The sequence below is a fragment of the Anabrus simplex genome, chromosome 2 (assembly GCF_040414725.1).
Source record: "Anabrus simplex isolate iqAnaSimp1 chromosome 2, ASM4041472v1, whole genome shotgun sequence".
Lineage (NCBI taxonomy): Eukaryota > Metazoa > Arthropoda > Insecta > Orthoptera > Tettigoniidae > Anabrus > Anabrus simplex.
Window position 1 is genome coordinate 359,312,676 of NC_090266.1, and position 12,308 is coordinate 359,324,983.

Below are 12,308 nucleotides of genomic sequence, written 5' to 3' on the forward strand. Positions count from 1 at the left end.
CAGCGAGAAAAGTGCATGTTTCCACTTTTTATCGCCACAAATCCCGCCGTGTCTCTTAAGTAATCCGGCATCTCAACTTCAGCGATCTCTTCTTTGGTGGATTGTCAGCCTGTTTACCGTAGTATGGAGTATTGTCCATCACCACAACACACAGTTTCTGCAGCTTGGCTGTCTTAGGAATCACTTCTTCCCTGAACTCACCTCTCGAAATTTTCAGCGTTCATCTCACCGTGGTAGCAGTTCCTGTCCCATAATTTTATTCGCATCCTTCAAGAAAGCCAGTATCTCCCCCGAGATATAGAGCAGTCAACCAGTTTCTACCTTTTATATCGGTTGTTACATCCAGAACTTCTTTGCGTTGCGAGTACTTCCGAAATGTTACGTTTCATCTATCCAAATTTCATCTAGAAAAATGAAAATGGCATACATTTTTCTCTGAATTTCCACATTTTCTGTAGATAGGTACATCTCCAATGTACAATATTTTCCCTCGCTATTAATATCCTCCTTCCCGAATCGCATCTTACTCTACGAAATCCCCCAGCTTTCACAATACGCCTTAGGGTCACCACTCCTCAGTGATAGTTAATTTGTTCTTTCAGGACAGGCAAAAGCTTTGTACATGGGGGCACTACATTCTGTCCGACATTCTTCAATAATATATTTAATTTCACAACGATCAAAGTCATCTATGCACTTCAGGCCATTTTCTCTTCTTTCCGGGTGTCCATAACGAACCACACGGAGCACATTCCTTCCTAATACGCTGTGTTGTCTTTGAGAAAAAGTCACAGTATTTTGCTGCCCTTTTAGTTGAGTTACTTGCAAGGAGGTAAAGATGTTTCTGCGCGGCTTTCTCGTCACCGCACTTAACAAATCGCGCAATTACATTTCTTTTGCCACAACGTAGTGTCTTCTCTCGTGCCTTTTTGTCGACATTATTGAGTACTTCTATTATAGTAAATGAGAAACTAAAGCACAATATTGCACAATAAATTAGTGGTTTTCCGTGGTTTCCCATTTGCCCAGCCCTTTCCTGTCCCATCGTCGACATAAGACCTATCTGTGTCGGTCCGACGTAAAGCAACTTGCTTGCTTCCTTTCCTTGAGCACAATTAATGCTACAGTCAGTTTACTACCCTGAAGCTGATATATGTTGAAATAAAGTAACTCCTTAATTGTTCCCAATAATCGAAGAGCTCGTTTCCAAAACTTACTAAGTCAGTTTTTGACGAAAGTGAGTAATGTTGTGGGTTTTGTTTAATCCAGAACTCACAATGTCATCGTAAAAATGTGGGGGTTAGATATAGCACTTTTTTTCAAAACTATATAAGTAAGGTCGTGATGTCTTCCAAACTCCGTTAAATGTAATACGCATGTCTACAAGTTAGCTCGATTTACAAGTTGATAAGGAACAGCACTTTTTTCTGTACTATAAAGGAAAGAAATATATTTTTTGCCAAGAATACCCATTATACAGACGTATATGAATATCGAGTGTTAAAGAGGAAATCAGTCTATTATTTGAGGAACTCTTACAGATTGGTCAATGTAGCACAGGAATGTAATAATTTACCTGCAAAGAAGAAGAAGAAGAAGAAGAAGAAGAAGAAGAAGAAGAAGGATGTTGAAGAGCTTCTATAGTTTGTTTGTCTGTCTGTCTGAACAAGCTCAGTAATATTACAATCAAGCTTTCAAGAGCTTCACAGATGACGCAGATGTGATTGATCGTACAGAACACTATGCTGACGAGGAGCCATTTGTGTAGCATTACACAGCAGTTAAGGCTAGTAGTACAATGTTAAGGCTTAATATTCCTAAATTATTATTTTTGACGTTATTTTTAATGACAGGTATACGACAATTCAACAATTGTTTGTTTACCTCATTGATTTTTAAGGGAAGTTTGTGTACGTTTGCATTATGTAAATCCACAATATTGCATGATAACTTGTAAATCTAACGTTTCTGTATATTTTAGTTAATATTAAAGTAAATAAGGAGAAATCTAGAATAAATAACTAAAATACTATTGTTTTGAGTTCTTGCAATCGATCTTCGGAATCCGGAACCTACAATATGCATGTAGGTGTTTTATTCCAAAACTCAGTAAGTCCGCAGTTGTTTTCTCGAATCGACCTAAGTCAAGTGACTTAGTTTATTTTTGAAAAACAAAACACTCTAAGTATTCTAACGTTAATAGCGTGACTTAAAATTGGAGTTTTAATTTGTTAACATTCTTCTTAATATTACTTTGAAAATGTTTATCTTATGTGATAATGGAGTAATATATGACTACATAGGCTCCGGTTCAAAAAATACATTTCGTGAAAATCAATGTTTTTGACTTAGTAATGTTTGTAAATGAGCTTTTCAATTTTAATGAGTTCCATTATAGGATGAATACAAAATGTAAGAGCCAAATATAAACCCAGGGCCATTTGATCAACAGATTTCAGGTTATAATGGTACCTCTTAGGAGGATGAAGGGGAAGAGGAGGAAGAGAAACAGGAAGAGGAGGATGTTACAGAATAGATCATGTTGGCGGTAAATGGAATTATATGAACTGTACGACAAGAACACTATGGACAGCAATATAACTGTTGTAAGGTTTGGCTTGAGTAGATTTGACAAAGACTGGTTTTTATTGTATTTATGTGGATGATTCTGATGAAGTAATGCAGTACCTACATAATAAAAGCACTCTATGATGACGTGTAGTAAAATATAATTGGTTCAGTTACTCATGAGTTAAAATTACAAGTTCCGTAAAAGTCCAGTTTTACATTTCTTTCCTTCTAAATTTTGAAGGATGTGACTACATTTTTTTCTAAACTCTGGATATTATCTAATAATTTTTGTAAGCAGCTGTCACTACTTGAGTAAATATGCATTGAAGAAAAACGTATAGCACAATAACATATTATACAACAACAACAACAACAACAACAATAATAATAATAATAATAATAATAATAATAATAATAATAATAATAATATAGTGCATATGACTAATGTATTTTCTAGTCTTTTGGTGATTTTTCATACTTCCTTCTAAAAGAAACGTGTTTGAATATGCACTGTGTACAAAAAATTAACTCTGCACCCAAACTGGTTGATAATTTAGCAGGTAATTTATCTCGGTAAGTAGCTAACGTGACTTGGCAGCCTTCATTTGGCTTAGTGAACGAGAGGACCAGCTGAAATAAACTTCAAGAAAAGCGTAATAATTGGTCTGCCACCTCAGTGGGTTGCCCAGAAGGGCAATGACAATGAAGTTAAGAAGCAGTCTCGAATCAATAGCAGCATTAGTGTATATGGACATTGCGACAATGGCAAATATTACGATTGACAGAATATTGTGATCAACAGACCACAGAGTCTTGAGAATAGAAAATGTCAAAACAAGAGACGGCCGATAACCACCGTCAGACAGGAGTTCCAGGTAGAAGGATGAATATTTCCTTCCATTAGAACATTGTGAAATGTGGCCCACCCACTCAGATGTTCGAGAAGAGCAAGAGTACGTAATCTGGACATAACAAAGAGGAATTAAGCTCTGAGGCTCAAATGATGTTTGTACTATCGTAACTGGACACTGAAACAGTGGGAATTGGTTCTGTAGAGAGATGGGTCGAGGTTCACTTTGCTTCAGATGGATGAACATGTGTTGATGTGGTGGCAATTCAGGGAAAGTATTCTAATGGACGGGAAATACAATGCCCACCACGAAATATCATGTTTCAGGACCATTGTAGCATGAATTCGCAATTTTACTTCAAAATTCCTGGTTATAAAATGTTTCCAGATTGCTACCAGGTGGTGGTTACTGTGTAGTGGTATGCTAAGAATAATGCTTACCGACTGGACTTATCAGCACAGAGCCTCCTTCTTGTATATTTTGGGGGTGAATTTGACAGGCACGTGACGTCTTGGAGGATGTGGCCAATCCTCATTGTCCATCTGTGTGAGATATTGCAGCAAGAAATGTGACACATTCCAGTTGGTGTCCTGAACAACATAGTCGAGAGAATATCTAACCTTGTGGCTACTAATGTAATAGAAAGTGGTGGATCCGCGAGTTCCTGACTTTAAGCAAACATTTTAGACTTATTTCCGATTATTTGTTAGTAGAGAGTGTATTTATATCGATATTAGTTAGAGTAAATTGGAGTATAAAGAGTAAAGGCATGAAATCCAGATGTAAATGTTTTAATATCAACAAGAGATCTTTCAAAACCACTCTTAAGTAAACTATGTAGTGAATACCTCTCTCTAACAATCCTTCAGTGACGAGGTACACTATTAGAAAATATCGGCACAGTGCCTGTGCAGACACACCTCGACAGATTTTTATCCCAAGACAAGGTGAGTGTAAAATATTTGAGCTTTAGGTAATGCTAGAACGCGAATAAAATTGTTGATATAATAAAAAAATACTTATCTTCCATATGCATACGGCATCATGTAATTCAGGGTCAATTCCCATTTATCTTGAATTCAAGTTAATATTTTTCACTTTAGGGTCGCGTAACTGTGAGATTGCATTCGGGATATTCTGTGTTCAAATCCAACCCTCGGTAGCCCTGAAGATGGTTTTATGATTTTTTACCATTTTAACATCAGGCAAATGCTGGGGATGTAATATAATTACGGCCACGACCGCTTCCTTCTCAACTCCAACCCCTTTCCTATCCTTACGTCGGTGAAAATCTTCCTTCAATGTTTTAGCGCGACGTTAAACTACTAACAAAAAAATGTGTCGTAAAGTGAGTTAGAAAGACCTACCACTTCCTTCATTGTTTGGTGGAACAAAACGTTCATTTAATTCCCAACTTAATGTTACGATTTACTTTGTCTTAAGCTCTGATTGATCGTATACTGATCCATTTATCTATTATTTTTTTGGCTAAGGTGCACTCATGTTTTCATATTTTACTTTTCAGATATAAATGAATGTGAATATTCAAATGGTGGTTGTGAAAGTGGATGTCGCAACACTCTAGGATCATATCATTGTTTTTGCCCACCAGGATTGAGGCTTGCTGACGATGGCAAAAGCTGCGAAGGTATGTCATTTTTACATTTAGAACTGATGGAAGATAAAACAGATTTAGGAACATGAAAGGGAATAAAGATATAGAGGACTTGCAAGAATTGTAAAAAAAATAAAAAAAATTAAAAAAAAAAGGAAATGAGAAGTTGAGATTAGGAAGATTGCTGTTGATAAAATTTGCTACAGTTCACGAGAAATGTAAATCTGAAGTGAAGTATTTTCCCTTTACTGATCTGCTATGCACATGTTTCCTATATTATAATGCCAAATTTACAGACAGTAGAGTCCCATTGTTTACCATAAATTATGCGCCAGGAAACAGAACCGTGATATTATCAAAAGTGATACTCAGACCTTCACAATCATTTTCATAAAAGGCTATAGTTTGAAATAACCGAGTGTTTGGTGATTGAGTGATTTTGTGTACTATCTAGGGAGTTATTTGAATTAATATCAACATCTTTCCGTAATTCATGAAATATTTGCAGGTGTTCTTTATGACTCTCTATATATAATAATATTTGTACAGGAGAATTCTTTTGGTCTTCAGATTCATATTTTTTATAGGGTCTTGATTATTTAAACCTCAATAATGTAACAATAATCTTAAATCTGTATGTATCTGACACCTTCAAGAGCTGGTGTAATATAAGAAATATATGGTGGGCTAATTGATTAAGGTGATGCAATATAGATCATGATAGCCTTAATCAATATAATTCCATTATTTTTCACATTTGAGGGGCTCACTATAAGGACTACCCATTCCAACGCGAGCTCGTTTGGAGATAAATACGTTTTTATTAAACAGTGTATAGCAATAAAGTTACAAGTCATATTATATTTTTGATATTAATAGGGGTTCTCGTATAGTCATGGTCTTTCTTCCTAGAAATGACGGATCTAAGAATAATAATGAAAAATCAGTATCAAGCGGCAGACTAAAACAGAATATGTCACTTAACCAATTACAATCAATCAATCAATCAATACTGATCTGCATTTAGGGCAGTCGCCCAGGTGGCAGATTCCCTATCTGTTGCTTTCCTAGCCTTTTCCTAACATTACTTTATATCTTCAACATTTGACCACGGATTTGCACTGAAGGTCACTTTAAAATACTTGGTACACGCAGGAGTTGCGGACTACATTAGAGTTATAATGTCATCATATGTGCTTGATTTATATCCTTACATTTGTATACTTTATAGGCAAAGTTATATCACGTAAGAAAGAACACTTTCTCGTTCTTGTTCTTAGACTTATCAGGTCCTCTGAAGCTATGTCACTGAAAGCATATTTTTCGTCACATTTCGCTTGATTAACATCGTGTTTTAGTTCATCAGATCTTTAACATCTTAAGTCTTCATGAGTGATTTTGACAGGTTTCTACACACGACCTTTTCTTAACAAATGAGACCACTGTCCATGAGTTTGAGGCTCTTGTGTTTTCCTTTTAAGTTCCTGTATGAACCAAAGTCGGTGTCACAAGTAACGAATGTATGACCTGGTACGCGAAATGTATGCTCAGTTTCTTCTAACAAACTGCTATCGATCATGTACATCCATATCGACATGTGAAATTCATGTTCTAGTCCACACAAGAATCATTGTTAATTATTCTATGCACTTTCTTCAATAAGATGCACAGCTTTCAACAAACAGCTGGATATCGCATTGGTTCCTCTTGAAGCAAAATACTCAAGCCAAATACGGATGCCATAGTTGTAGGTCCACTGTCGTCGCTCATAAAACGCACCTTTAATGAATAAGTGTGGAATTGAAAGTGCCTGTTGCAAGTTCATGGTGATCACCAGAGTATCGCTGTCTGTTATTTTGCAGTCTGCTTCATCTCTTTTTAGAGACTCGTATGCAGCTTCAGCTTTCCGAAGATTTAGTATCCATTTGCTGTGCTTCATCACACACCTTATATGTGTTTGTAGAGGGCAACATAAACCCAATATGATATTCTGTATTGATTACGTCTCCGAAAATATGTTCCTTATTTGGTTCTTTACCATCATCGTTGTATTTAGAAACATAAAATCCGTACTTTTCTGATATAGAGAGTTCTCGCGTTATAAACGATGTATTGGGGTTCGATCTGCGACTGTAATCGGAAGTGTATCTCGAAAATCCATATCTTGTCTTCTTTACAAAGTACCGAGCAATGTGACGTATGGTTAGGGGCGCGCAGCTGTTACCTTGCTTTCTAGAGTAGTGGGTTAGAATCCCACTCTCGGCAGCCCTAAAGATGGTTTTCATGGTTTTCCATTTTCACACCAGGCAAATGCCCTGGCTGTGCCTTAATTAAGGCCACGGCCACTTCCTTCCCGCTCCTATCCCATCGTCGCCATAAGACCTAACAGTTTCGGTGCGACGTAAAGCCAATTGTTATTGTGTTCTTCTGTAGAAAGTATTTTCTCTCTTGTGATATACAGTATTATGTGATATGTATCATGTATCCCACGTTTGTCTGTAGGAGGCGGACTAAAGGACCGATCAGACGAGGAAGATGTTCTGGCATTACTTGCAAAGAAGACATTTTATTAACCACACTTCCTTGTGTACTTGTTCGTGAAAGTATATTATTCGTCATAATAGAAGTAAAAGAAAGTATTGTACTCACTCCAAAGAGTTCTCGAACGCCCGTTCTATGAACTGTACAGAATGCAGTCCTGCACATCCGAAATTTGTAGTCAGTTCCTAGATCTTTAACGAAATACTTAAGGTATTGGTTCATTGAGAAAAATCTGGATGCTCTAATTATGCCATTTATTTATGGTCTGCTTTAATGCAGTTAGAACCCTCAGCAAGCTCATATGTTGGCGTAATGAGAAGATGTCATACATTTTCTTTCGTTTCTGACTAGCTTACTGCTGCACTGCGTTACTTGGAGTTGGGATGGAGACTTCTTCCATTCGCGCACAACATTGGAAAGTTCACCATCAAAGAAACCCGCTGTCGCCATGTAACGAGTAGGAATACAACTATAAGGTATTGACGTTGCTAGAGGGTGGTGCTAGAAAACTTACACCGCACAGAAGCAAAAATCGACAGTAAGTTGGGATGGGTGGTTCTTTTACTGAGCCACTCAATTGTATAGTTGGCTTTCTGGCATTAGTATTTAAGTTAATATTTTGCAGATATAAACGAGTGTTTACTTCGCAATGGCCATGGTCCATGTCAAGACTCATGCCTCAACCTGTGGGCCAGTTATGAATGTAGCTGTGAAGGCATCCCAGGAACTAAACTTTCTACTGACAACCATACCTGTGAAGACGTGGATGAGTGTGCTGATGGTACAGCAGGATGTTCACATACTTGTCTAAATACCTTGGGGAGCGCCTTCTGCCTCTGTCCCACAGGCTTTATGTTAGGCGATGACTGGAAAACATGCCAAGGTAAGTAGATCTGTGAATATTTTTTATGTATACAGACGTGTTATTTACACTTCAGTACTATTATACACTAAATATAAAATGAATGACCTCATTAAAGCTATTTCTGCTTGGGAAATGGCTCTCACCAACTAACTCCCAGGACAGGAACACATAAAGTTCTATTTATATTATCAGTCAATCAATTACCAACATTCTCAGTAAACAGGTGCAAAAAAATTGGTATACTGAAATACCACATTCTAAAAAATAAAGAACATATAACTGCAACGTTGTAAATAACTAGAAATGCAAGTGTTCTTGTCTCAGGAGGTAGTTGCTCAAGATAGCTATTTTTGTGGCAAAATTTCCTCCAGTGAGATGGCGTTCTTCACAAATAAATCTGTAGTTGAACCTACATGAATGGAATATGTATATTGTCACACTATAATGAGCATTGAAGCAAAGACTTCTTTTTGGGGACTGTGTACAGTGGACTGGCTGGCGTGAATTTTCGAGAGGTGTTGCTGATTTTAAAGGCATTATTATTATTATTATTATTATTATTATTATTATTATTATTATTATTATTATTATTATTATTATTTTGACAATGAAGGCCTGGAGGGCGGGGGTTCGGTGGAAGTCTGTAATGCCGGCAAGAGGCAACAACGACGGTGCAGTAGCGAACAATATGGCGGTCAACAGCATGCTAAGCAATATACCACCGCTTTATTGCTGAGCTTCGCGATAAGACAAATTCATAGAAGCTGAAAGCTGGTAAACAATGAAGAAGGCGCCCATAATTACCTGGAAATGGAAATTACTAGTCTTCCGCGGGTCTATATAAAGAACGGAGTCGGTGAGTGATAGCCAACTTTCAAAGCTCCAACTTGAAATTGAACATCACTTCTCCTATTCTGTTGCGATAATTGCTTCACGTGTTTCAACCATGTGTAAACCTTGGCCCTAACCGGTCTGAGTGGCTCAGACGGCTAAAGCACTGGCCTTCTGACTCCAACTTGGCAGGTTCGATTCTGGTTTAGTCCGGCGGTATTTCAAGGTGCTCAAATACGTCATTCGAGTGTCGGTAGATTCGCTGGCACGTACAAGAACTCTTGCGGGACTAAATTTCGGCACCTCGGCCTCTCCAAAAACCGTAAAAATGGTTATTGATTATTATTATTATTATTATTGACAGCCTTTGTTCACTTTGAAGACTTGTTAACAAACGATGAAGCCCTGAGAATGTTTCAAAAATATTTTACAATTCTGCATATCGCTCCCAAGTTATTCTGTAACCATGTCCATGTTATGTGTGAATCAATGATGCCTTGGGGATACCTTCTCTATATTTAGGATTTTAGACCGCCTTGTTCTCCTGCAATCAACGGCGCACATCATAAGTTTGTGCGGCAAATTTATCACTGTACTCGTCTTCTGGCAGTTCGTTCGCTGCTGTTATCAGTGGAAAGTATAAACGTAAATATACAGTGGCGGTCAAAATAATAGAGCCACCTCTATTGACGAGATTAAGAACTAGGATATCTATTAGTTCGCAAAATCTCCACGAGTGCCGTGTTGTCAGTCCCTTTTAGACAACATCAGGGAAGACGTCGCTGCTGTCTGTAGTCGTGCGAAAGGAAGCGTTTGAGCTAGACGTTCGAAAAGAGGCATAAAGGTAAGAATCTTATGGGTCAAAATAATAGAGCCGTTTTACAGAAGTCCCATTCAAATTGATTTTTTGCAGTTGTTTTGGGGGCTAGCGATATTATTTGTCAACAAACCTCCACTCAATATTATTTTTTATGTAAATTGACGTTTGGTTTTGTTTACATTCTTCTAGATGGGCAGAGCAGAGCATACAAGTGATGATGGTCGTATAGTAATGTTCCGGATGTTCAAAAGTGGGATATCCATGAATCAAATAGCCAAAGATTTACACGTTTCGCGAAAACGAGTCCAGAACGCCATTAGACTGGCAAAACAAACTAAGCCGCAGGTGGGGAACAGGGGGCGACCTCGTGTAACTACTCCTCGCGTAGACAGACTCATCACTAGGGAAGTAAAGAAACCCATTTTTGTCACCACCACGACTGAAAGCCATTTTGTTTAGCGACAAAAATGATGTTCAACCATCAAATTCAACGATTTAAAGACGACTGAGATCCGCAAAATTGAATGGGCGCATTGCGAGACAGGAGCCACATGTTTCAAAAGCTAATGTTCGGAAAAGGTTGGCCTTCGCCCGGAGAAATGAACACAAATCCAATATTTGGTGGAGGAACATCCTTTGGTCCGATGAATCCAAGTATAATAGGTTTGCCTCAGACGGAAAAGTCTATGTGCGCCGCCCACCAAACCAGGAATTTAATCCCAAGTACACTTTAAAAACTGTGGAATACGGTGGCGGAAGTGTTATGGTATGGGGATGTTTTTCATGGTATGGCCTTGGTCCAATACACCGTATCAACGGCATAATGAACGCAGAAATGTACAACGACATCTTAGCAAATGTGATGCTGCCTTATGCTGAAGAGGAAATGCCGCTGAAATGGAAATTTCAGCACGATAACGATCCAAAGCATACTGCAAGGATCATAAGGCAGTTTTTTCAATATCACCATATCGAAGTATTAGAGTGGCCACCTCAATCCCCTGACGCATCATCCATCGAGAACTTATGGGAGATCGTAGACAAGAGAATTGACCGCTCAAAAGCTACGTCTTTAGATAAACTTTGGGAAGAAATCCAGAGAGCCTTGTATGCGATCAGCAGCGACGAATGCAGGCGTTTAGTCGACTCTATGGGTAAGAGGTGTAGGGAAATCCTCAAAAATAAGGGTTACACCACGAAGTACTAATGCACTCCTATGCAAAAACGACTGTTCCTGTAAATTTCATAAGACTTAGATCAAGTACAAAATATTTGCGTCAATTGGCTCTATTTTTTTGACCCTGTGGTCTGGTATTATTTTGAATATTATTGATTAGTTTCAGCTGTGTTATCTATATAACTGACTGTGGTACAATGTGACTCTGTTGTAATGGTTCCTGTACAACGTAAAATTTTGTTTCCATCATAGTACAAACATGTCTAGTAATAAATTTGCACTTTATTCTAAACCTTTGCCAGGTGGCTCTATTATTTTGACCACCACTGTATCTCTTCCATATTTTCATATATTGTAATATATCTCCAAACTGTTAAGTGGGAATCTGTTGGCAACATCGCGTGTTTCATCCATAATGATAGCAAAAATCTAGAGTTTTCCACCTCTTTTTAAAATTTTTTATCAGCCTTAAAATTGGAAACATCCTGCATTATGTTAGATCTTCTTCTTCTTTTCCTACGCTACCGCCTTTCCCACACCTGTGGGGTCGCAGGTGTGAACTGCGTCGCATATGTAAATTTGGCCCTGTTTTACGGCCGGATGCCCTTCCTAACGCAACCCTATATGCAGGATGTAATGACTATGTTTCTGTGGTGGTTGCTTGGTGAATATGAAGAGAAGTGTGTTGGGACTGACACAAATATCCAATCCCCGAGCCAGAAGAATTAATCAGAAGCGATTAAAATCCCTGACCTGGCCGGGAATCGAACCCGGGACCCTCTGCACCGAAGGCTAGTGCGTGGGCCATTCAGCCAACGAGTCGGACTCCTGTATTATGTCAGGTCACGGGTGTCAAACCCTGCCCGCCGTAAGCGCAGTGCGTGTGCTAGAAATACCTGTGCACGCGAGCGCAAGTCTCTTCTCCTCAGTCGGGCTTGTACTTCCCCACGTTGTTCATTCCGTTGCCTACGCTATAATACAAGGCCTTGAAATGCACTCATGGAAATGGGTGACATCCTAGTTCACCATTCAGCCAC

The 12,308-nt window shown here is 38.4% G+C and overlaps 1 protein-coding gene across 1 annotated transcript in view; it reads left to right on the forward strand.

The window, feature by feature from the left end:
• Window positions 1–12,308, forward strand: part of LOC136862829 (uncharacterized) — a 148,608-nt gene that overhangs the window by 41,313 nt on the left and 94,987 nt on the right. The window contains exons 5-6 of the mRNA XM_067139093.2: window positions 4,948–5,070; window positions 8,204–8,461. Coding sequence (XP_066995194.2) covers window positions 4,948–5,070; window positions 8,204–8,461 — 381 coding nt within the window. The remainder of the gene's footprint in view (window positions 1–4,947; window positions 5,071–8,203; window positions 8,462–12,308) is intronic.